General features: G+C 50.1%; 11 protein-coding genes across 11 annotated transcripts; 2 read left to right on the forward strand and 9 right to left on the reverse strand.

Annotated features, from left to right (window-relative positions):
* Positions 1-517: 517 nt before the first annotated feature.
* On the reverse strand, positions 518-1843 carry SCP_0904720 (hypothetical protein; the record flags this gene model as incomplete). The annotated part of the gene is made up of 3 exons (XM_027761705.1): positions 518-909; positions 969-1219; positions 1680-1843. The coding sequence occupies 3 exons, from the start codon at positions 1841-1843 to the stop codon at positions 518-520; spliced, it is 807 nt and encodes a 268-aa protein (XP_027617506.1).
* Positions 1844-3485: 1642 nt separating this feature from the next.
* SCP_0904730 (hypothetical protein) lies at positions 3486-4223 on the reverse strand (the record flags this gene model as incomplete). Its single annotated transcript, XM_027761706.1, has 1 exon — positions 3486-4223. The coding sequence occupies one exon, from the start codon at positions 4221-4223 to the stop codon at positions 3486-3488; it is 738 nt and encodes a 245-aa protein (XP_027617507.1).
* A 221-nt stretch (positions 4224-4444) lies between these two features.
* Positions 4445-4909, forward strand: SCP_0904740 (Cytochrome c oxidase-assembly factor COX23, mitochondrial; the record flags this gene model as incomplete). The annotated part of the gene is made up of 4 exons (XM_027761707.1): positions 4445-4528; positions 4607-4635; positions 4686-4797; positions 4862-4909. The coding sequence occupies 4 exons, from the start codon at positions 4445-4447 to the stop codon at positions 4907-4909; spliced, it is 273 nt and encodes a 90-aa protein (XP_027617508.1).
* Positions 4910-5201: 292 nt separating this feature from the next.
* On the reverse strand, positions 5202-7489 carry SCP_0904750 (Splicing factor U2AF 59 kDa subunit; the record flags this gene model as incomplete). The annotated part of the gene is made up of 6 exons (XM_027761708.1): positions 5202-5822; positions 5874-6164; positions 6219-6514; positions 6566-7087; positions 7319-7351; positions 7408-7489. 6 exons carry the CDS (start codon positions 7487-7489, stop codon positions 5202-5204), a joined length of 1845 nt encoding a protein of 614 aa, XP_027617509.1.
* A 2246-nt stretch (positions 7490-9735) lies between these two features.
* On the forward strand, positions 9736-10227 carry SCP_0904760 (hypothetical protein; the record flags this gene model as incomplete). The annotated part of the gene is made up of 2 exons (XM_027761709.1): positions 9736-10026; positions 10081-10227. The coding sequence occupies 2 exons, from the start codon at positions 9736-9738 to the stop codon at positions 10225-10227; spliced, it is 438 nt and encodes a 145-aa protein (XP_027617510.1).
* Positions 10228-12919: 2692 nt separating this feature from the next.
* Positions 12920-13711, reverse strand: SCP_0904770 (hypothetical protein; the record flags this gene model as incomplete). The annotated part of the gene is made up of 5 exons (XM_027761710.1): positions 12920-12955; positions 13006-13085; positions 13141-13234; positions 13292-13531; positions 13583-13711. 5 exons carry the CDS (start codon positions 13709-13711, stop codon positions 12920-12922), a joined length of 579 nt encoding a protein of 192 aa, XP_027617511.1.
* Positions 13712-14376: 665 nt separating this feature from the next.
* Positions 14377-14676, reverse strand: SCP_0904780 (hypothetical protein; the record flags this gene model as incomplete). Its single annotated transcript, XM_027761711.1, has 1 exon — positions 14377-14676. The coding sequence occupies one exon, from the start codon at positions 14674-14676 to the stop codon at positions 14377-14379; it is 300 nt and encodes a 99-aa protein (XP_027617512.1).
* A 115-nt stretch (positions 14677-14791) lies between these two features.
* On the reverse strand, positions 14792-15103 carry SCP_0904790 (hypothetical protein; the record flags this gene model as incomplete). The annotated part of the gene is made up of 1 exon (XM_027761712.1): positions 14792-15103. The coding sequence occupies one exon, from the start codon at positions 15101-15103 to the stop codon at positions 14792-14794; it is 312 nt and encodes a 103-aa protein (XP_027617513.1).
* Positions 15104-15522: 419 nt separating this feature from the next.
* Positions 15523-16008, reverse strand: SCP_0904800 (hypothetical protein; the record flags this gene model as incomplete). Its single annotated transcript, XM_027761713.1, has 1 exon — positions 15523-16008. One exon carries the CDS (start codon positions 16006-16008, stop codon positions 15523-15525), a length of 486 nt encoding a protein of 161 aa, XP_027617514.1.
* Positions 16009-16981: 973 nt separating this feature from the next.
* SCP_0904810 (hypothetical protein) lies at positions 16982-19021 on the reverse strand (the record flags this gene model as incomplete). Its single annotated transcript, XM_027761714.1, has 1 exon — positions 16982-19021. The coding sequence occupies one exon, from the start codon at positions 19019-19021 to the stop codon at positions 16982-16984; it is 2040 nt and encodes a 679-aa protein (XP_027617515.1).
* Positions 19022-19383: 362 nt separating this feature from the next.
* SCP_0904820 (hypothetical protein) lies at positions 19384-20721 on the reverse strand (the record flags this gene model as incomplete). Its single annotated transcript, XM_027761715.1, has 1 exon — positions 19384-20721. One exon carries the CDS (start codon positions 20719-20721, stop codon positions 19384-19386), a length of 1338 nt encoding a protein of 445 aa, XP_027617516.1.
* Positions 20722-20998: the final 277 nt, after the last annotated feature.

Consider the following 20998-nt stretch of genomic DNA (forward strand, 5'->3'; position numbering starts at 1 on the left):
TGAATGAGGTCTCGACAGGTACTGTATTGCCTAGAGTCAGATTGTTTGATACCGAGTTGTCACGCACACTGGAATGAATGGGGAGCTATGATCACACCATCGGAGCTGATGTCGATTAGAGTGACAGCAGTACTTCATTAATCAATTAATGATTTTCAGTACAAAGGAATGGCGGCTGGCATAGCAGACCAAGTACAAAAGGATCGGAATGAAGTGGTTGATTCAGAACTGGTTCAAGTTCCTGCGAACCTGCAGAATCAGTGGGTGTGAGCGTGCCTACAAAACACTGATGAACTCGAGAGACTACACGTTTCATTGAAGACATCTGATATGTGAAAATGGAAGTGTTATAAATTTAGCTTCAACGATGAGGTGAGCAGATTCGTTTCTCTAGAACTTGAGATTGGATGGTCCACAGTGCTAACAAAGTCATCCTCATCACCAAGCTGAATTCACAGTGCAGGGGAAGGTCCCTACCTGAATACAACGAGTCAAGCTGGATACAGAAAGCACAGGTTCAGTCGGCCATGTAAGGGGGTGGCGGATCCGAAACCAATGTGACACTACTCTCCGAAGGCAGCGTTGAGCGCATGCCGGGGTCACTAGTATGCCCTTCATATAATGGTACAGCCGTCGCAATGCCCGCTGCAATGACAGGAGGACGCGCCGGGTATGGGTCTGAGAACCTGGACGACTTTCCTCCGGTGCTGGTGCTGACGATACCGTCACCAACGGCACTAAGACCGAGCAGAGTAAGCTCGTTGGAGGAAGGTGGGCAAGAAGAATGGAGCGTAGGGGAAGCGGTGGAGCTCCGCAGTGCGGGCATGGTAGGAGTGGCGGGGGCAATACTAAGCAACGTTGCCATTGAGATGTCCAGAACAGGTGGTATCTCTTGAGCCATCTGTGTAACTACGAGATCTAAGTCAGCAAGTGTCTAAAAGTTCCGAGCGCGCAGGAGAAAGACACACCGTCGGTGTCATCTGTTGCATCGAGAAGGGGATCGGGATCGGAAGATGCATGTCCACTCCCCTGCCCAGACTTGCGTCTATACCAGAACGATCGCACGAGCAGTAACATCAACAGCACTACCATGATCCCACCCAGGACCGCTCCAATGATAGCACCGACAGATAATGAAGTTCTGTGCAGTTCTAATGGGCTCGCCGATGTTGTAACAGGCAGTGCAGCCTTGGTCGAAGATGAAGCCGGCGGTGGGGTACTGACAAAAAAATCTGTGGTCAACGACGACGTGACATCCAGAGCCAATGAAGTAGTGATGACAAGTGGGGAGGCCGGAGTTCCCGAAAGAGAGAGACTACTAGCAGTGGTAGGAAACTTCAAGTTGGCTACGCTACTGTGAGACGAAGAGGACGAAAGAGGTGAGGGTGGGAAACTAGACACGTCATTGTTGTTGGGTAAGGCCGGTGGAGCGGAGAAGGGAGCTGCAGTTGTAGGGTAGGTGTTGGTGACATTGAAGTTGAACGAGGATGACTTGAGTGGCAGAATAGATCTTTCATAGCTGCTGGAATTAATGGGGACGAACGAGGAGGAATTGATCGGGAGACTCGATTCAGAGGAAGACGTCGGTATGAAGGTAGATGCACTCGGTGTGGCGGCAGTAGACGTATAACTCATGAGGGACGAGCCTCAGGAAAACAGTACGGACTAAAAGCGCGCACCTCCGTTGACGTCTCATATAGTCGCAAAAACAGCCATGTGTAAGAAGCATGTGCGCCAGGCTGTATGCGGTCCCTAGAGGCACCGCCTTCTGCTCAAGTTGTGTCCGGTGATAATGATTCTTCGCACTCATTGGACCTACTTGCTTGTATCTATCGAGCATCATGGAAGATGATTTCACGTATCTGACGGATATACTCAGCCCATAGGGATGACAAGGACGAAACTCTACTCACCGTGAACAGTAGAAAGATCGTAGACACGGCAGTATCAGTGAGCGACATAACGGCAACCTCGCTGTCATCTGTTACAGAGTTGTGACTGTCTCATGCTTTATGAAAAGTCCATTACGCGACAACTCGAAGACCTGCGAAGTGTACAAGGAGTCGCTACCCAAAATATTTCAATACGGTTCAACGTTTGACCTGCACATGGAGGTTGGACGAAGTTTGGACGAGGGTGAGAGTGGTCTGAAAAGGCAGATATCGCGAGCTCGGTCATCTGGCCGAGAACTGCACCCCAAAATAGAAAGTGCCGCCATATTGTTGAGATGACGTGTTCCTGCTCATCTACGTTTAGTGTTCTAAGCTATGGGAAAGAACAAACGCGCCTTGGGTTGTCATCCGAACTCGTCTAGAGATTGTCCAATACGCGATCTAGCTCAGCTCGTTCTTCCGCTCTTGCCTCCCGTGAACTGCTCCGGCAGGCCCCGTCAAAATCGATCATCGCCACATCGCCAGCATCGTCCACGAGCAGGTTCGGGGCACGCAGGTCGCTGCGGATGACGCCAGCAGTGTGTATGGCGCCCAACACGCCAACGAATGCTTTCTAGAACACTGATGAGTCCTGTGCACCCTCATCTTAAAGAGCACGACATACCGTTCTGCGGGAGAGACAGACTTCTGGCGGTGATGGAGAGTCACGCCCGCGTGCGTCACGATGAGGATACTCGGCCCGTCATCCTCTACTTCCGCTCCGCGAACAGACCCGCTGGCACGACCGGTACACCCTGCGCTTGTTTCGCAGCCAGATGCTCGTATATATCATATTCATTCTGCAGGCCGTCCTTCTGGTCGCCTGACACCGCTACCTTGACTACGACGTTGCACGCTACTTCCGTCCCGTCGCAACACCTCGAGCTCCAATATCGCATCATGTACGATCCCTGTTGCGCCTTGCGCGATTTCCGAAGTGAGAATGAGCGAAAACATGTCCGTTGGTAGGTCAGAGGAGTGTGAGCCCTTTGCACTTCGTGCGCGCGTTGCCTTCAGGGTTGCGCGAGGATGCCAGAGCGAGTTCGCACGAATGTGGAGGGGACTGGTGAGTCGTAGATCCCGTACCGGATGGAAAGGAGCATGGTTTCTCGATCACCGCTTTCGTCCAGCACCTGCCGGGAGATCAACCCACGCTGTCCTTCAATGCGATATACACTAGAGGTAAAGGTGAATTCTTTGACTCACCATATCCTTCTCAGTCTGATGAGAGAGCTTGTCAACAGAATTACAGCGTTTTTGACGCTTCCTGCATGAGTCACCGCCGTCCGAGGTGACTGGAGTAATAATATCAGAGGTGCTTCCATGTTGAGCATCACAATTGAGTAAAACCAGGGTCGTGTCGCTGCGGATGGCCTGTGCCCACGACTGTTGGAGAATAATTTGGTATGGAACTGTCAAGATGGACTGAATGATATGTATGACGCACATGGTGTATGCAGTCAACCACCGTGGGTCGCTCTGGTCCGTCCGGAGTCCGTGATGAGACGCCCTGGTTACCGAGGACTACCTTTTCTTGTTCGGCGCCCTTGCCACTCAGAGACCTGGACATCGGACACAGTCAAAGGAACCGTCGTCTATCAGCTTGTCGATATGCTTCGAGATGTCTGATGTAATGCTCGGACTTTTGAACTCCCATGTCAAGAAGTTGACAAAATGCTCGGCAACCTGTCGCAAATCTTCTTTTCGTTCGCGGCCCATGAGAGCATGAATCACCTCCAGAAATGGGTTTGATTTAACATCCGCTTTGTCAGCGAGCAGTAGAACAGCGAAGTACTGTGAGAAGCGCAAGACACCATCGACGAGGGCCAGGTGTGAAGTATTGGAGACGGAATCCCACTTAAGCACGGAGAACGGATGATAGCGCGGGACACGGGTGGTGAGGTGCGACGCGAGGTGTATGCAATAAGCTGCAGTCGTCCTATGGTAAAACACCGCCACGGATGCCTCGTTCTTCAGCGGCTCGCTCTGTTCAAAGTCACGAACCTCGCGCGCCTCCTCGCTCAACAACTCGATATGAGTATAGGGAGGCGGCATGAAATTGTTCGTCCGGGCCAAGCGGAGCACATAATCGACTTTTCTGGCTATGTCTGTCGTAAGAGAGGGAAGACGCACAATACGCTTGAGGGTAAGACTATCCAGGAGATGATTGTCGTAAAAAGGGCGTTTGCGCGACTGCCCTGAGGTTGATGTCTCCGGGATGAGATCTGTTCGTACAGCGGGAGGGCTCCAACACATGAATTCGCGAATTTCGTCCTCTAGAGTAATGGCCATATTTGCGAGAGACTGAAACCGAGTTCTAAGCAGCCTTGACTTGTCCTCGAGCTCAGAGGAAAGATGGAGGTATGACGCAGGATGTCCCCACGCGTCCGAGCTCCGAGGTAGCTTGCACGTGATGGCGACTGACCTCAAGCCCGCCGCTGCTTCATTAACTCTGTGTCCATCTCTCAGGCCTCAGGCGTTGGAGAGAGACTCATCTAACGTAACGAGACACCATGTCGAACACTACTAGTACCTCGTCTTCCCTCCCAAATCCACAGGACAATATCGTGCCCCAAAACTACAGGGAACAGTTCCAAGTGAGATTTAGCTTCACACGGGTCGCCCCTCTTTCACAGGCTCACTACATGTATCCGTCCACACCCTCGTCTCGAAAGGGTCGTCACGCAACATCCCAATTCATTGAGTGAGTCCCAGTTTACCCTCTTAGCTTGGAGGTCTGACACTGTCGGGCAGTCCGTGCGAGGACGCAGCTAAGGCATCCATGAAGTGTTTGGACCGGAACAATTACATCAGAACAGAGTGTATCGACTTCTTCGAGGCATATCGGGACTGCAAGAAGACATGGGTTCGCACCTATCCTACGTCCAACGTCTCGCACCATACCTATCTCACCTTCGCACTGACTGCAGATTGAACAGAGAAAAGCTGACCGTCGCGCGGGTCGACCGTCGGCATGATAACCCAGACCTATGTTGCGTGTCATGTCTACATAGCTTCGTCGTGTCCTGTATAACAGTCTTCTGTTTACTCCATTCAGACTACGGAGGTTCGTCCTTAAAAGTCTCTTTCGAGGGCCTTCCACTTGCGCTGTGCATACGATTTACAAGACACGAGGTGTTTGATCGAACCTCGGTGAGAAGACAATCCAAATGTGATGTATATCGCTGCACACAATATCGAAGGAAAGCGTACAAAGGAACAATACAGGGGCATTCGCACATAGGCCTCTCCCGCACGCATAGCAGAATCCTAATCTTTGGGCAAGGGAGGGGGAGCATCTGGCTGTGGCGCGAAAATCAGGTTCAGGGGAGGGGTTAACTGGCTGTCCTCGCTCAACAGTGTGGCAATGATACTTCTCCCTGCGAAGCTGCGTCCCGCCAATGCCTTCAGCGCCTTCCCAGCACTCGACGCGTCGTGATACTTGACATACACCCGGCCCACTCCTGCTGCCTCGTCCGCACGCTGCGCTGTGAGGGCGCTGTCCGGCCCGCCTTCGCCCCACCGCGCTTTGTCACGCTTCATCGGGCGCGGAATGCGAAGGTCCTCAACGGCACCGTAGTTCGAGCATTCCTCCATGATGTCGTCGTACACATCAGCATACTCCTGGTCATCTACGAGGTCTTCCGGTACGATCATGTTAAGCATGAGCAGAATGCATGCGTTAGTGCCCTCCACGTCGCCCGCAGGCATGATCGGGCGTGGTATCTCGGCAAAGGCTTCGTACATCCCGGGTATGGGAGATTGCCCAGGCTTGGCCCCCACCGACGCGCGCTGTACCACCAGATATTTGTCTCCGAGCTCCATTCCACTCAGTGACTGAATGGCAACATCGGTGCCAGACGGGTCCACATATTCGAAGAATGCGAATCCCTACGCGTAGAGCTTTAGCTGCATAATGTCTTACGAGGAGCATCTACTGACCTTAGAGGGCCCGTTGCCGTTCTCGCGCACGAGATTGAACGCTTTCAGCTCTCCGAAACTCTTCAGGAGTTCCATTACTTGCTCCTCATTGAGGTACGTCGGCAAGCCGCCCACGAAGATTTTGTTGATAGAATCGGGCACATTGGTCGACACAACACCCGGAACATGCATACTTGGAGCCATCATGTCGGGACCGCCATAATCTTTGGGTCGGCGGATTTTCAAAGGACCATTGATGAATATTATACCGTCAAATGCCATTGCCGCAGTGGCGTCCTCTGCGCTGCGGAACTAAAATTTCCATGGTTCAACACGAACTGATATCAGGAGAGATGGAGATGGTACCTCAACAAAAGCATAATTTTTTTCATAATTGCATTGTACCGCAAGAACCGGGTTGCCGGGTGCTCCTGTTCCGATATTCATCTCCTTCATCTTGTTATTGAAGAAATCAGCCAGGTTTTGTTCATTGATGTCCGGGGTAATGCTGCCAATATAGAGACGACGAGACTGTCTTGACAAATTGGGGTTTCCACCAATGCCCATACCAAAGCTCTGTACAGGCAGAGGAGGAGGCAGACCAGGAATTGATAAAATCGGTGGAATCTGAGTACGGTTTGCACCCGGCAGGTTGAATAAGCCTGGACATAACTGTTTATAATGCTGCTGAGAGTGAGAGCTAGTTGACCGACCTGTCTGTTTGGCCTGCATGGCAGTATATTGTTCATAACCGGGAGCGTGGACATCCCACCCACTTGCCTTCCTCCTCCGCTGTGATATCGGAACCGCGTCAGAGGGAGTGGGAGACCTTCGCTCGGGCGTTCCTAGCCCATCTCGGTTTTTGCCCCTTCCCCTCCTTTCACCACCGTCCATGTCGTCCCGCGGAGGCCTACCCCTATAACCTCCGCCAGGTGGTGGTCCGCCCCCACCCATGCCCATATCGTCGTCCCGTGGTGGTGGGCCTCTGTGTTCACGCCGACGATCATCGTCATGTCGGGACCTGCGAGGGTGCTCTTCGAATTCGCCTCTGCCACCGCGTCCTGCAAAGCGTTCACGGTCCCTGTCCCGCGGTTCGCGATCTCTGTCCCTCTCATGACGCCGGGAGTCGTAGCGGTCGCGGTCCCTATCACGGTCGCGTTCACCTTCTCGGTGTCTGCCGTATTCACGGTCGCGACCGTCGTGACGTGAAGGATGGTAGCGGTCGGCGTAGCGGTCTGTGAGAGAGAAAAAAGGAAAGACGGGTGGTGAGTGATGATGCGGACGGGCGCTCTGACTCGGTTAGTAGGGAGACCACGACATGATGACGGCGGCGCGGCGACAACGATAAGACAATGGTGAACGCGAGCTAGCTAGCTAAAAGGAGATGGTGCGCATGGTGCAACAAAACGGCACCATGAGCTCTCTGGCTGGAAAAAAAAGCGGATGAGGTGGCTATGGGCAGTCACCTGTGAGGTCCTTGGGCACGGCTCCTTTCAACCCTGCCTCCAAAAACAGAATAAAAGAACTATAGAACAACGGGCGTGCTGGTACTCACCGAATTCGTCAGGTGCGCTTGCCATGACTGCCGGTGTCGAACGCTGAGAGGAAGCTGAATTGAGCCGTGCTGAACGACACATCAGGTTCCGACTCCGCCCAACTCCGCCCAGAAAAGGCGCGCATGTCGTTAATTCTTCAAAGTCGTATTCTGTTGTGACGCTGTGGTCTGTTTATGCTGCATTGAATTTGGACGGCCCATTGGCCTGAAAATGTTGGCCCTCAGGCCTCAGGCCTCAGCCAGGCTCCCAATGTGTGGGAAATATACACTCGAGCTCTGTTCGGGCTATATAAGAATCCAAGATCTGCACGACTCACACTCCATATAAGTACGGCGTCATGCATACATACTCAAGTATCTGACACCAATGACACCGACTTCGAAACCGATGACGATGATCTCAGCGACACCAGCGCCACCAGCGCTAGCATTGCCGTAGACTTTGCCACATCCTTGAGCTGTTTCCACCCTGTATGTCTCTTGGTGTTTTATACACTTGCTAAGAACTCATTGCTATTCACAGATTGTTTCTGGCTTGACTTTCTCCGTAATGGTCCTGTCTCAAGCCGTAGCGCAAGTGGAACGTCTACAATGCCCTGGATACTGTCGTACGAAGTCTGTTCAACTCTATACGCCCAATCCGCGAGTAGATATACAATTTAGTAACCCTTGAATATTGTGAAGAAGAAGATTTGGTGAGCCCTTGATACACACTATCATGACAACATGAATCATTCACTGACGATATGTGAAGGCTGCTACGACATTTCTGGAGAAGGCCCATAGATATTTCGATCGGGAATGCTGGCGTAGCAAATACGAGGGACAGGCTAACAATCACCCAGGAAGGGTGCGAGTTCGATGGTCGTATTGACTTGGAGACAGCGGATGAGGATGGTGGTCCGACCTTTTCCGTCATTGACCAAACGGCTGCATTAATTGAGAAACGATATAATAATGCACCTGCTCGGCCGCGAGGCGCTGCTTCTGCGGCAGATCCGAAGGTGATACCAGCGGACAAATTTACTGTGGGGCAAAATCTGGTGCACTTTCTCGAAAGTTGTTGCAGTCAACTCCTAGCCTTTGACGGCGGCGTTTGCACCGTTCCTTACAAAATCTTAATATTCGGGCCCACAGGCGACATCACCGCACGGTGAATGGCGCCGCATACAGATCATCTGGCGATTTGTCTGGCTGGTTTAGGTGATACGGCCTACTCAGATATTTTCAGACTGGAATTCTTGCCATATAGTTTACGGCGCGGAAATTGGTGCATGTTCCGATCACCTGTGCCTTGGTATGTTTTCCTGGAGGATGGTCATCGTGCCGTAATCGTCTTCAAGCTCCTTCGCAAGTTCGGATCAGGGCAGACGGAGGCAGCGCTAGAAGTTCAACGACATATCCAAAATGCTATGGTTGACATGGACTTACCCCTCGCTTCGCTGCTGAACTCGTAGTACTGCCGTGGGCAGAAGACGTTCGACCTCTTTGTGCGAGACGAGATGCGGTGGTCGCTGTTGTAGTTGCAGGCTACGTCGAGCTGAACCTTGCTAAGCACAACAAGAGATGTTTTCTGCCGTGTATCCGTTCACGGCCATCAAGGAGGTGGGGGTTGTCAAGATCATCTCGAGGGGTCGGACTACGAGTGGATTGGGCACTGGGCACCTGGAATTCATGCCTTTCTACTTGAAACGTTCAGTGGAAGCCTGGGTCGGGAGAGTACGCCATTTCTGCTGGCGGTGTACGGAGTGCCTTCAAGCGATGAGGCATCTACCTTTCTTACGCAATGTTGGTGGATGTAAATTGACTATGTGTATCATTGTAGTGGCGTTATCGATGGTACCCTCTGCAATGTCCACTTCTGCGCGATGGCGTGCAATGTTCTGTGGCAAGGTCTTGTAACAGACTCTTGTAACTTAAAAGGCATTGGTGACCTCATCTCTTTGCCAGGCAAGTGGCAGGTGAATCTTCGTGGGTTTATTGCGGCACAGTCACAGTGCGAGGTGTTCATGTTGGTTCATCACTATCACTGGCAGTACTAGGTTGGCACTGCCAATCGACTGCCAATACGGTATAGCAGTGAGGCCCAACGCGAGCACGTGGTCCCTTCGAGACACGCTTTCAAGTTGCGGGCGCGTTTGTCGACGCCTTGCCATGTGTCTTGGTTCGAGACCAAGGTGGTTTTGTCACTAACGCTTTTGTGATCAGTGTTTGTTTGTTCAAAGCGAGGCTTTCTCTCATTGTCTTAATCGCCATGATCAATCTTTACTTCTGTATAAAAACCTACGATGTCTCCACTTTCAAACCCTACTTCATACTCTTCGCACCATGCCCTCCAGGGTCCTCGGCATCACTCGTCTTGCTCTTGAAGCCGTCCTCCCCGCGGAATTCGAACCTAGTGACCTAGCACTTGCCGATGATGAAGACGTCGACTGCGACGCCTCCGACACAAATGAATCGCTGGAGGCTGGAGACGCTGGTGATAATACCACAGATACAGATTCCGGAATGGACGTCAGCGATAAGAAATTCTGTGTTAGAGACAGTACTGGCTTCGACATCCCTTTGCAACCCCTGGAGCTACCAGACGTCCATGATTTTGGAGATCGTGAGGATCCGGTACGTATTCGATACTGACAATGCTCCGAATTTCGACTAAATGCCTCCTTATAGATTGTCTTAGCCTCCACCGTATGCGAGGAGGACATTCGCCAAGCTCTAGCCCAAGTGGCCAGTGTGGCTCCGCCAGGCCATTGTGTGATGCAAGACAAGACCGACTGGGTGAGGACTCTGGCACGTATTCCTCCGTCTAGATACTGATCTGTTGCAGACGGAGAGTCACGTTGGCCAGCAAAATCTTCAAAAGAACATGTTTTCCATCAGAATTCGAGTACTTCAAAGCTTTCGAACTCAAAATTTATGGCAAAGATGGATGCTCGGACACGTATACCATCAAGCCACTGTTCATGGCGAGAAATTATCCCGAGGATGAACTGCAATCGCTGTATAAAATCCTTCCGGAGATGTACGCGCGGGCTCCCGAATATCTTGCAGATATGGAAGATGTCAAGAGGTACCCTGCAGGCAAATTTCAAGTGGAGGATTGTCTTTTATCTTCGATTCAGGCACGGTGGAGCAAGCTCTTCGCTTCCGACTGCGGGATTTGAGTTGTAACTCCACCAGATCTTGATATTCGGTCCCGCTGGTATGTCTGTCCCACGACAAGATCAAGACGAAGACCTCCTTGGGATCTGTCTGGTGGGCTTGGGCGAGACAGCCTTCACAGGTGTTCGCTTTGAAAACCACAAGTACACTCCCCGCCGTGGATCCTACTGCTTTCTCCATTCTGACGTACCTTGGCACGTTGCTAAAGAGGAGGGCCATCGCGCTGTAATTGTTTTCAGGATCTACGCGGATCGTGTCTCTAATTGCAGCTACACACTGGCGGTACACGCCGCATAGGCCGATATGGTCAGCACCGTTACTCGGATGAAACCACCCTTCGGGTTGTTGCTGGATGCAAACCAATTCGTGAATCGCGGAAAATTAGACCTCCTCCACAGCATCATAGTGGGAAGTACGCGTACACGTACGGATGTGACCATAAAATTCTTGCCCGTGGCCCTTCTGAGTTCAGTCATGGCATATCCCGAGTGTGCTTCGGGGACTTTCGCCCTTGTCTACCCTTTCACCGCAGCACATAACTGGAAACTCTTGAACGATGGTGGCCACTCCGTTTCCCCGGAGATGCTGTTCTACAGCTTTGACTGCAGGCTAACTATGCGGTTGATGCCGCGGCCGGACGACCTATACATCTATGATCTGTCTTATGCAATGGTGGTACTCCAAAAGTAGCTGCAGTGTACAAGTGCGCAACGGGCTGTTCTTAGCCATTGTTCGTGTTATTCTCCGACAATTGATTTTGTATGACCTTCTGTACTGCACACCGAGCATTAAGCCTGGTGGAAGACTGAGCAACAGATAGTCAACGATCTTGAATTGTTTGACTATATATTTATATATCCCAGAACCAGGATGAGATGCTGCACTTCGGGTTTACTGTTTCAGCTGAGCAGTGCCTCGACTTTGATGTTCCGCGGCCGCAGTATACAATACCAGATGAACTCCCGTCAACCGCATAGGAGAAGCAACGCCACAGGCAAACTTCCACTCTGCTACCTTCTCAGAGATGAAGAAAATGAATTCGGAGACGATCGAGTTTCAGGTGGGAACGGCCAAAAATATCGAACATCGAATCTTACCAAAGAGGTAGCGATGCGTATGCGTACAGTGTCGCAACGTTGGACACCATGTCGCTAGAGGACATGATAGAATAGAAATGCTCTTAGGTCGAATTGAAACCCCTCGAGCGCGACATTGTGACAGGTGGTGGTGCTCCCGATCCCAAGAATTACAGCTAGTTCAACAAATCGATAGGCCTCTGCTCAAAAGCCGGGTGTGCAGGCGGAAAGTGAAAGTTTCTGATCCGGGCGTTATTTCACAGGCTTTGGCTGCGGCCGTCCTGACGCTGTAGCGAGGGACACATCCAGATGCTCTCGACCCGGGCGGCAGCAGTCAGAGCGGAGGACTCTCCTCCTGCCGCCAGTTGACGGGTCTCAGAATTTCATCACACTCCGTCCTGTCCCTTGAGCCTCACTTTCAGGCAGGGGCCTATCGATTTGGAACTAGCTACAGGCACTGTAGCGGATTAGCAGGAATTACGTTGTTTAAGCGATGGACATTCTCTTACTGGTGCTACGTGTCATGACCAAACATCAAGACTCGCATGCTCTGTCCTCTGGTGTCCCTTCGTCGGTCTTCAGGCTAGTCTTTAGAGCTTATGTGTTGGAAGGGGACGGGTTGTCCGAAGCCCTGCAGTAGCGGCTCCCCGATACCAGATGCGAAGGTGAGCCTGCAGATTCCAGATATCTGATCGTAGATGCGGCGCCGTGATTTCTCGAACCAGACAAATCAAGGCTGCTCCAGCATAGTGATACTGTACATTTTCGACCAACCCGGCGGGTCACAGGTCACAAGGCCAATGGCCTGCCGGATTTCGGACAAGTGTCACAGGTCACACTCAGTAAAAATGCGAAGTCTGACAAAGTCGTGTAAAAACGTGAAATAGTCTATGATGCTCGTGTGATAGTCAATTCCGCCAAAATTTGGTATGTTGGTTACAAAATTGAGACTATTTTGTCCCCAAAAAGTCAAGAAATTGTCCAAAGTTGAGGCCGGAATGAACTGAATAAAGTCAAACACGAGCCCTGTCGTAGTCTTCTATAGTCAGATCTCAGTCATAGAATAGTCGGATTTAGTCGGATTTAGTTTGTCACTCTTCCATTGTAATAGTCATCAAAAGTCATAAATTCGTCACAAATTCGTTACTACAGACGAGCACAATTTGGCACTAGCACTAGCGACACAGCGGCGACACGCCCCTTCCCACTGCCGAGTCCGAAAATTCCTCTCGCGGTTCGGGAAGACAGGCAGGCACTCAGCTCGGAAGAGCTCAACCCTTCGAAGCGGCCATCTTCTTGACCTTATGCTGTGAACCAACATGTCAGCGGTGGATGCAAAGGATCGAATTGTTCTTACCTGCTGCACGATCGTCTCAACTTCTGCCTTCGATGGCTGGCCCGTTGCTTCGGCAGAGAGAATGATTGATACCAGCTTGTCTGTTGGCATAAAGATGAGCGGACAAAGACATTGAAATAAGCGGAGAATACTTACCTTTCTTCATAGAGGAACTCTTCTTGCCAAGCTTCACGTTGCCCGCCAACTTCCGATCAATCATCCATTCGAACAACTCATCTCTGTTGAGTAGCTATGCATATGGTACAGTTAGTGAGGATGCAGAAGAACGAAGAAATAAGTTACTTACGTTGAGATATGTACTCGGGTCAGAGTCTCTCGTGTCGGTCTCCGGTTTGCCAGTGCCAGACAAGTTGGAGGGGACTGAATCGTTCACAGGGGAACTGGTGCGAGGAGAGGATTGAGCGTTATCAGCCGAAGCGGAGACACCAGAAGTCTGAGTGGCGGCGGAGGACTCGGGAATACCGGTGGTGGACATGGTGTGAGCATCTGACGGTGGCACAGCTTTGCTCTTACCCTTCACAATGGGCTGTAGTGAATTTAATTTAGAACCAACATATTCAGATAATTTTGTACTCACCCCTCCTGCCGCTTTCCAAAGCCGCCAAAGAATTTCGAAGGTCGTCTCCAAGTACGCGTCGCTAAGATACGTGTTCGCCTCGATCCCGTTGACAAAACATACATGCCTTGCAACTTTGCAGGTCTTCATGGCAGCCGCAATCAGGCTTCGCGCTGTTACGCGGCAGCGAAATACGAGCGGCTAGTCGAGTCGTCACGAGACAAGGTCTTAGTCTAAGACACAAGTCCGTTCAAATGACACTTCTGGCGATGTCCTCGCACTGAAGGTCGATCAGAGTTCGTTCTTATGACTCGTAGTAGCTGTCTGCTACTAACGGTCGATCTCAGTCAAAGGCAAGTGAAAAGCTGGTTTAATGGTAACCAGGTCAAGATGGGGATCCAGCTCGACAAGGTCGTCTACTTATACAAAAGGTATCCGCAGTACTACGCATTAATGCGGGATCGTTCATTGGCTAGATAAGGTGAAACGATATCTGAGCAGGGTAACAGCGAGGAAGTAATATGTATGAGAAAGCTGAGTAAGGTCGTGAGAGATAATCAGTACTAATGGGGATAACGAGTCGTGTATCAGAACGAGGTAAAGATGAGGCATACATGCACGTCTTGCATGTGTGATAAGAAGAAGGTCCGGAGTTGGATCCGGTGTAACCCTAGACTAGGGGTTCTGGACATCTGGATAAAGAATCGGAGGTTGCGCTCCGATGAGTCACGTGTTGGATCACGTGGTCTAGTAACGTAAAGGGAACAAGGAAAAGAAAAAGAAAAGACGCGCCACAAGTGAGGAGCATTGTAACATCAGCTCCCGTCTAACATTTTTGTCCTACAAGAAATCTTGTGATCTTCATCGTCGTCGGGGGCAGTCGCGGACATAATGATCTCCTCCACATCTGTAGCATGTCCACCGGCTGGTTCGTGATCCTTGTTCGTGGATGCGTCCATCCCTGTAGGGATGACTGCGACACGAAGAAGTGGATGCGGTCGAGAAAGATGGTTGGGATAACGGAGATCGTCCACTGGGTACGTGCGAACGAGGAGGGCGAGGTCGAACGGGAATTGGTTCTGGTGACGAGCGAGGAGTGGATGCGGGTATTCCATTAGTGGTGTATCCGAGGATGTGTCCGATGTCTTCATCCCCATGCTCCCTCCAAATCTCCTGTGCTGTACGAGTGACCGTACTGCGCATCAACGACCAGACTTGGTCGACTCTGGTTCAGGCTCTACTCGTCCTTTCTTCTGCTGCGATGAGCTCTTGTCTGGCCGTCTGCATCCACTCGACCATTTCTAATGCTCGTTGCATGGAAACCACCGCTTGTCGATCTTGCGGGCGATTTCGTAAGGCGACAAGGATATCTGTGAAGTCGACAGGAACACGGATAGCCGAGACCAGACGTGTGGCAAATTCTTGTTCGTCCGATGCGTGACTGAGTTCGATAGAAGGTGAGGGCGATGAGGTGCGGATAAAGGGTGTCTGTGCTCGAGAGGGTACTCCATTGATAAGCGTAGGCGATGCGGGTATGCTCATAATTGTGGAGGCGACTTCAGCGAGTATATTGTGAACAAGGTCGTCTATAGCGGAAGTGGGCATTGATGATATGTCGTTTTCTCCTCCTTTTATACCTTTCGGTTGTTAAGGGGATCGCGGTTATCTGTGATGTGAAATAGAATGTCGTGGATCCGGGTAATAATCAAATAGATGAAAATCCATTGGACGATAAAGAGTATTCCCACAGAGATAAGAGCTGCCTGATCAGTTCCAGGCATCGTTCTGATCACCCCAGCCGTTAGCGTGCGGGCTGTCTCGCGTGAAGAGTGTGTGTTCGACAAGTCGTCTGATAAGGATTCGGTGGGTGATCCAAAGAAAAGTGAGGGTTGTGCAGTGGAGGACGATTAGGAAGATGATGAGGAAAACCGTCGTGGTAGTCATTCCGGGTTTCTTCTCCTCTACTGGATTCCCCTGGCCCTTTTATATGCATTGAGGATTCGCTTGGCATTCTGTAAATTGTGGGTAGGTTCCCACGAGTTTTCTGCTGAAGAATATCCCTTCCACTTGACTAAGTACCTCAGATGACCTCGGTACGTCTTGTGATTTAGGATGGCTTCGACTTCGTACTCTTCTTCGTTATCAACGACATCAGGTGGTGGGTTCACGTAATTCGGACCATGTATGTCGTTTTCGCGATAAGGAGATAGAAGGGCGGCGTGGAATACGGAATGAACTCGCCAGGTCTTCGGGAATTTGAGACGATAGTTGGCTGGTCCGATAACTTCGACAATTTCGAATGGCCCCTCACGCTTTGGTGCTATCTTGCGCGAGGCGTAATTGACTTTCAGGTTCCTCGAGTCTAGCCAGACCTTCTGTCCTAGTGTAAACTTCGGCGATCCTTGTCTGACTCGGTCCGCCATCTGTTGTCGGGCTAACTCGTGCATGGCTAGTGCTTCTAGTCTTATCTTCTGCAACATGTCACGCCTGGATTCAACCGATGGAATGTTCGTGGTCGGAAATACGGAAGGGAGTCCACGTGGTTCGTATCCCATCATGATGCAGAATGGGCTCATCTTCCGTGCTGAGTGTTCCCTTGTGTTATGACAAAACTCGAGGTCTGGCAGGCGGTCAGCCCATATTTCAGGGTTGTTTCCGCAATAGAGTCGAAGATAGATTTCCAGCTCCTGGTTGACTCGCTCTGTTTCTCCGTCCGTCTGAGGGTGATAAGCTGTGCTCATTGATGATCTGATCTGGAGTAGTCAATTTAACTCTTGGAAGACCTTGGATGCGTATTGAGGTCCTCTATCCGAGATGATTCGGTCGGGTAATCCAAATTGCGAGTATACTTTGTCATGAAAAATCTTGGCCGTTCCTTCAGCGGTGATCGTTTTGAGGCAGGGCGTAAGAATCACCCCCTTTGTAAGGTCATGGTCTACTACGACCATAATTGAATCAAAACCGTTGGAAACGGGGAGGTCGGTAATAAAATCGGTGGTGCAACAGGAAAATGGTAATGCGTGTGGGTTGGCGGGAATTGGTTCCAAAGGAATACGAGTTGGATGAGTATTTGGTTTCATTTGTTGACATGGCACAGCCTTCAACATAATTGTAGACAAATGTATACATGCCGGGCCACCAGAATTCACGACGTAACAGTTCAAGAGTATTAAACTTTCCAGGGTGACCCATGGCAGGGGAGTCGTGATGTAGTCGAACGAGGTCACGACGAAGAGTTTCGGATGGTGGAATGTAAATCTTTCCCTTATAGAGGATGACACCATCGCGAACTTCCCAGTCGGAAAGTGATGATTTCATGGGGAATGGCCCTTTGTGCGCGATCGCTTCGAGGGCTTCGTGAACAATGAGGTCTTTTGCTGCATGATTTCTGATTTCGTCGAATAGTGTCGGGGAAATGGATCACACGAATAGTGCGTTGGGTAAAAGAATGCGATCTTCGTTGTCACTTTCACTGTCATTGAGTCCATTACGACGAGATAGCGCATCAGATTGGATCATCTGAGTGCCAGGGACATGGATGAGGTGAAGATCAAATTGTGATAATTTGAGACTCCATTGTGCTTGTCGGCGGTTTAACTTCTGAGCTGTACGGAAGTACGTGAGGTTCTTGTGATCACTGCGAACTTCGACGGGATGGGGAGAGCCTTCAAGATAATGGCGCCATTCAGTGAGGGCTCGAATGATTCCGAGGAGTTCACAGTCGTAGATTTCGTAGTTCCATTCAGCTAGATTGAGCGTTTGTGAAATGTAGGCACAAGGATGGAGGTCTCCATTGATGTCAGCTTGGTGTAAAACTGCACCCGTAGCAAACTTGGAAGCGTCGGATTCAACAATAAAGGGTTTTGCCTTGTCAGGCAGTAACAGTACTGGGGCGGTACTGAATCGTTGCTTCAATGTGTCGAAAGCTGTCTGACATTCTGTTGTCCATTCAAAAGGTGGAGATCCAGCGGCAGTGCGCGTAAGATTCGTCAATGGTTTGGCAATATCCGAGAAGTTGGCAATAAACTTCCGATAGAAGTTTCCAAACCCTAGGAAAGAGCGAACACCTTTTACCGTGCTTGGTTCAGGCCATTCTGCAATTCCTTTAAGTTTGATAGGGTCCATGCCAATGTAGTTTTCTCGAATGATCATGCCTAGGAATTCGACTTCTTTAACGTCAAAGAAACACTTTTCCGGTTTAAGGAATAAGTCGTTGTCTTTGAGTCGTTGGAGTACGCGTCGGGTTCGAACGTGATGTTCTTCCAAATCGTTTGAGAAGATGAGGATATCATCCATGTAAATGACTATCCATCCCTCATTGATCATGTCCTTGAAGAGTGCGTTCATCATCATTTGGAAAGTCGCCGGGGAGTTGCAGAGTCCAAAGAACATGACCATAGGTTCGAAAAGTCCACGATTTGTCTTAAATGCGCCCTTCCATTGGTCACCATCTTTGATTCTGACATTGTTATATCCGGAGCGTAAATCCATTTTCGTAAAGATCGATGCGCCTTTGAATTGATCCATAAGGTCAGAGATGAGCGGAAGAGGATAGGCGTTCTTCACCGTCCCTTCATTCAGGTATCGGTAATCCTGACAGGGACATAGTGCTCCATCTTTCTTTCCTACGAAGAAAAATGGTGAAGCTATGGGAGATTTCGACGGTCGGATGTATCCTTTTCGCAGATTTTCTTCCAGGAAGTCATCCATCGCTCCTTGTTCCTTGAGCAATAACGGATAGACTTTACAGTCGCGTGGAATAAAATCGGGTTTCAAGTCAATGGCGTGGTCCCAAGGCCTGGTTTCTGAAAAGCGTTCAGCTGCTTTCTTTTCAAAGACGGACTTCAAATCGTGGAGGTAGTTGGGGACCAACTCCTCGACGGTTTTGGGTTTGTCTACAGCTGATGCTTCCTTGTGTGCCTGTTGTGCCAATTCTTGTGATTTACCAGATGGTTTGTAAAAGACCGTATTCTGTGCATTACAGAATAATGGGGATCGGGTACTGTGTGTCATTCTTCCAATGGTGGGGCCTCTTCGTATGGTGAAGACTGCGGTTTCAGTCTCTTCATTCGTTAAAGGTGACTCCTTTCTGATGGGTTCAAATATCCCAATAACTGGCTCTCCTGCGATATAGGATATAACTAGATCGTCGTCATCGAGCTGATCCATAGGGGGTTCTGATGGTGGGTCATCTGATTCGGTATCATTCCGCACTGCGGGTAACTCGCCACGCTCAGTGTTATCGGCCATGATTTCTCTGATAGATTCCGAATGCCCAAACGAGGTAGGGGAAGTTTCGGTGGTGATTAACTCTGGGAGTCCATCTTCCTTGAAAATCGAAACTTCTTCATCTGGTGCATCTTCGACGGTGGGTTTCGGTGGCCATTTGGCGTCTTTACCAAACCAAAAGTCACCGGTTTCCCAGTTGATCATCGGATTGAGGTGTTTAAGCCACGGCATGCTGAGAAGTATGTTTTCTTTGCCAATGCCGGTCAAGAGGAAGCGAGTAAGTGTCTTCCTTCCTCCGATTTTCATCATCTTCCAGGTACAATGAGTAATGGTACCCATTTGATTTGGTGTGCCATCCGCATTCATGACTTTAATCGGTTTCGGTAATTCTCATCTGATGAAATCGTTTTCTTCCGCAAAACGAATGTTCATGAACGTTTCGGCTGCACCGGAATTGATCAAGGCTTCTGTTGTAACGTCTTCCTTCTCTCCCAACGAAATATTCACAGTGATTGAATTTCCGCTAGTGTTACAAATAACGAGGGGAGATACGGTAAGATACGACAATCCATGCATTACTAGTGGCCGTCGTCTCAAAAACCCAATTGGGTTCGTTCTTCATCAGTCATGTCGTTGAAGACGTTTCGCACATAGGCGATCTGTTCCTCTCTGGTTTCTTCCTTCGATGTCTCCTTCTTCTGTGCGAGGTCTTCTCGCATCTTCTTGATCCATGTGATCGTGTCTGTGTCCAACCCGGGCTGTATCGTTCTAGCACGGGTGAAACTTCCAGCCTGGGGGTGGAATTGTCTGTCGTTGGCTATATGGCCCTTCTTTCCGCATAGGAAACATAATCCTTCTTTCATTCTCTTCTGTCGCTCGTCCGGGGATAAGCGCGAGATATTGACACGATCAACATCCATCGCATTTGGATCCTTTGCAGAAGCCGAGTAGTAGGGACGATGGACAGATCGGCCCTTTCCTCGCGTCGTCGTAGTGGCTCCTCGCTTGAAGATCTGAGCAGATCTCCATTGGTTATCAAACCGCGAGGCGTATTCGTACCACTTGTCAAGTGTCTTGGGCATGCTTTCCATCCCATATATCCTTTGTCGGAGTGGGTCGTTAAGTCCCCACTTAAAATATTCGATATTTCCGGCATCTTCTAATTTCGCCTTGGATTCAAGCGATCGGAATTCGGCAATGTAATCGTCCGCAGTACGAGTCCCTTGCTTGATGTTACGTAGCAAGGTACGAGCGGTTTCTTCAATATTTTCATCGCCAAATGCTTTGTTCACACTCGCAATGAACTCTCTCCAACTTCCATAAGAAAGGAAGTCATCATTGGTGAGTTCCGTTTCTATGAAGCTCTGCGCCCATGATCCTGCTGTCCCTCCTTGCATGTGCGATAGCACAAATGCAATCTTCTGATTGTCCTCCTGGTAGACATGGCTATTTCCGGCCATGTAATTCTTGCATTGGTTTATAAATTCCCTAAGCTTCGAACGGTCTGAACCGTTGAAGATCTCGGGTTTTCTAAAACCAAGTTCCTTCTGGCTAACATGGTGACGTCCTTCATCCATGGTAACTGTAGCCATCGGTGGTATGTAATCGGGTACGATTGGTGCAAGAGTCGGTTGGGGTACAGGATTCTGGGCAGGGGGGTTCCAAGGGGCGTCTGGTCTCTCTCCTGGATAGGAGGTCGTTATACCGCTGTCTGCGATGTGCTGGAGCACTATTCCACCAAGATTATGGGGAAGTGTCCTTTCAAATTCCTCTGGGGAGTAGTCGAAGTTGTGATTGTCTGGCCTGATGAATACAGGCCTTCCTCCTATAAAATGTGCGTTTCGTTCTGTGCTCCACTCCGCTTGAGATGGGAGGTGCTCGCGGTACTGCTCCGGAAGAGCGGTCGGGTTGATGTAGTTAAAATCCAGCATGGATAAATTCTTCTGTGTGGCCTATGTCTACACGTAGACTGCACACCGTCCTTAACTAAGTGGGTTCGTTCGTCGTCGGCTAACAAGCCCGTAGAGTGTCTTCTATCTTCAAACTGATACACCTATTTGCTGATTGCTCGAGTGATTACCTCAGCCTCCTCGGCCTATTGGTCTCTCGGACAGACCCCTCTCCGAAGATGAGTGATCAGTCTATCCCTTCAGCTACCTCGATTACAGAGTAATCTCAAACGGTGCTTTAGCAATCGAATCGGGTGTA

Source organism: Sparassis crispa (genome assembly GCF_003851025.1).
Source record: "Sparassis crispa DNA, contig_000008F, whole genome shotgun sequence".
In the NCBI taxonomy this organism is placed as follows: Eukaryota; Fungi; Basidiomycota; class Agaricomycetes; order Polyporales; family Sparassidaceae; genus Sparassis; species Sparassis crispa.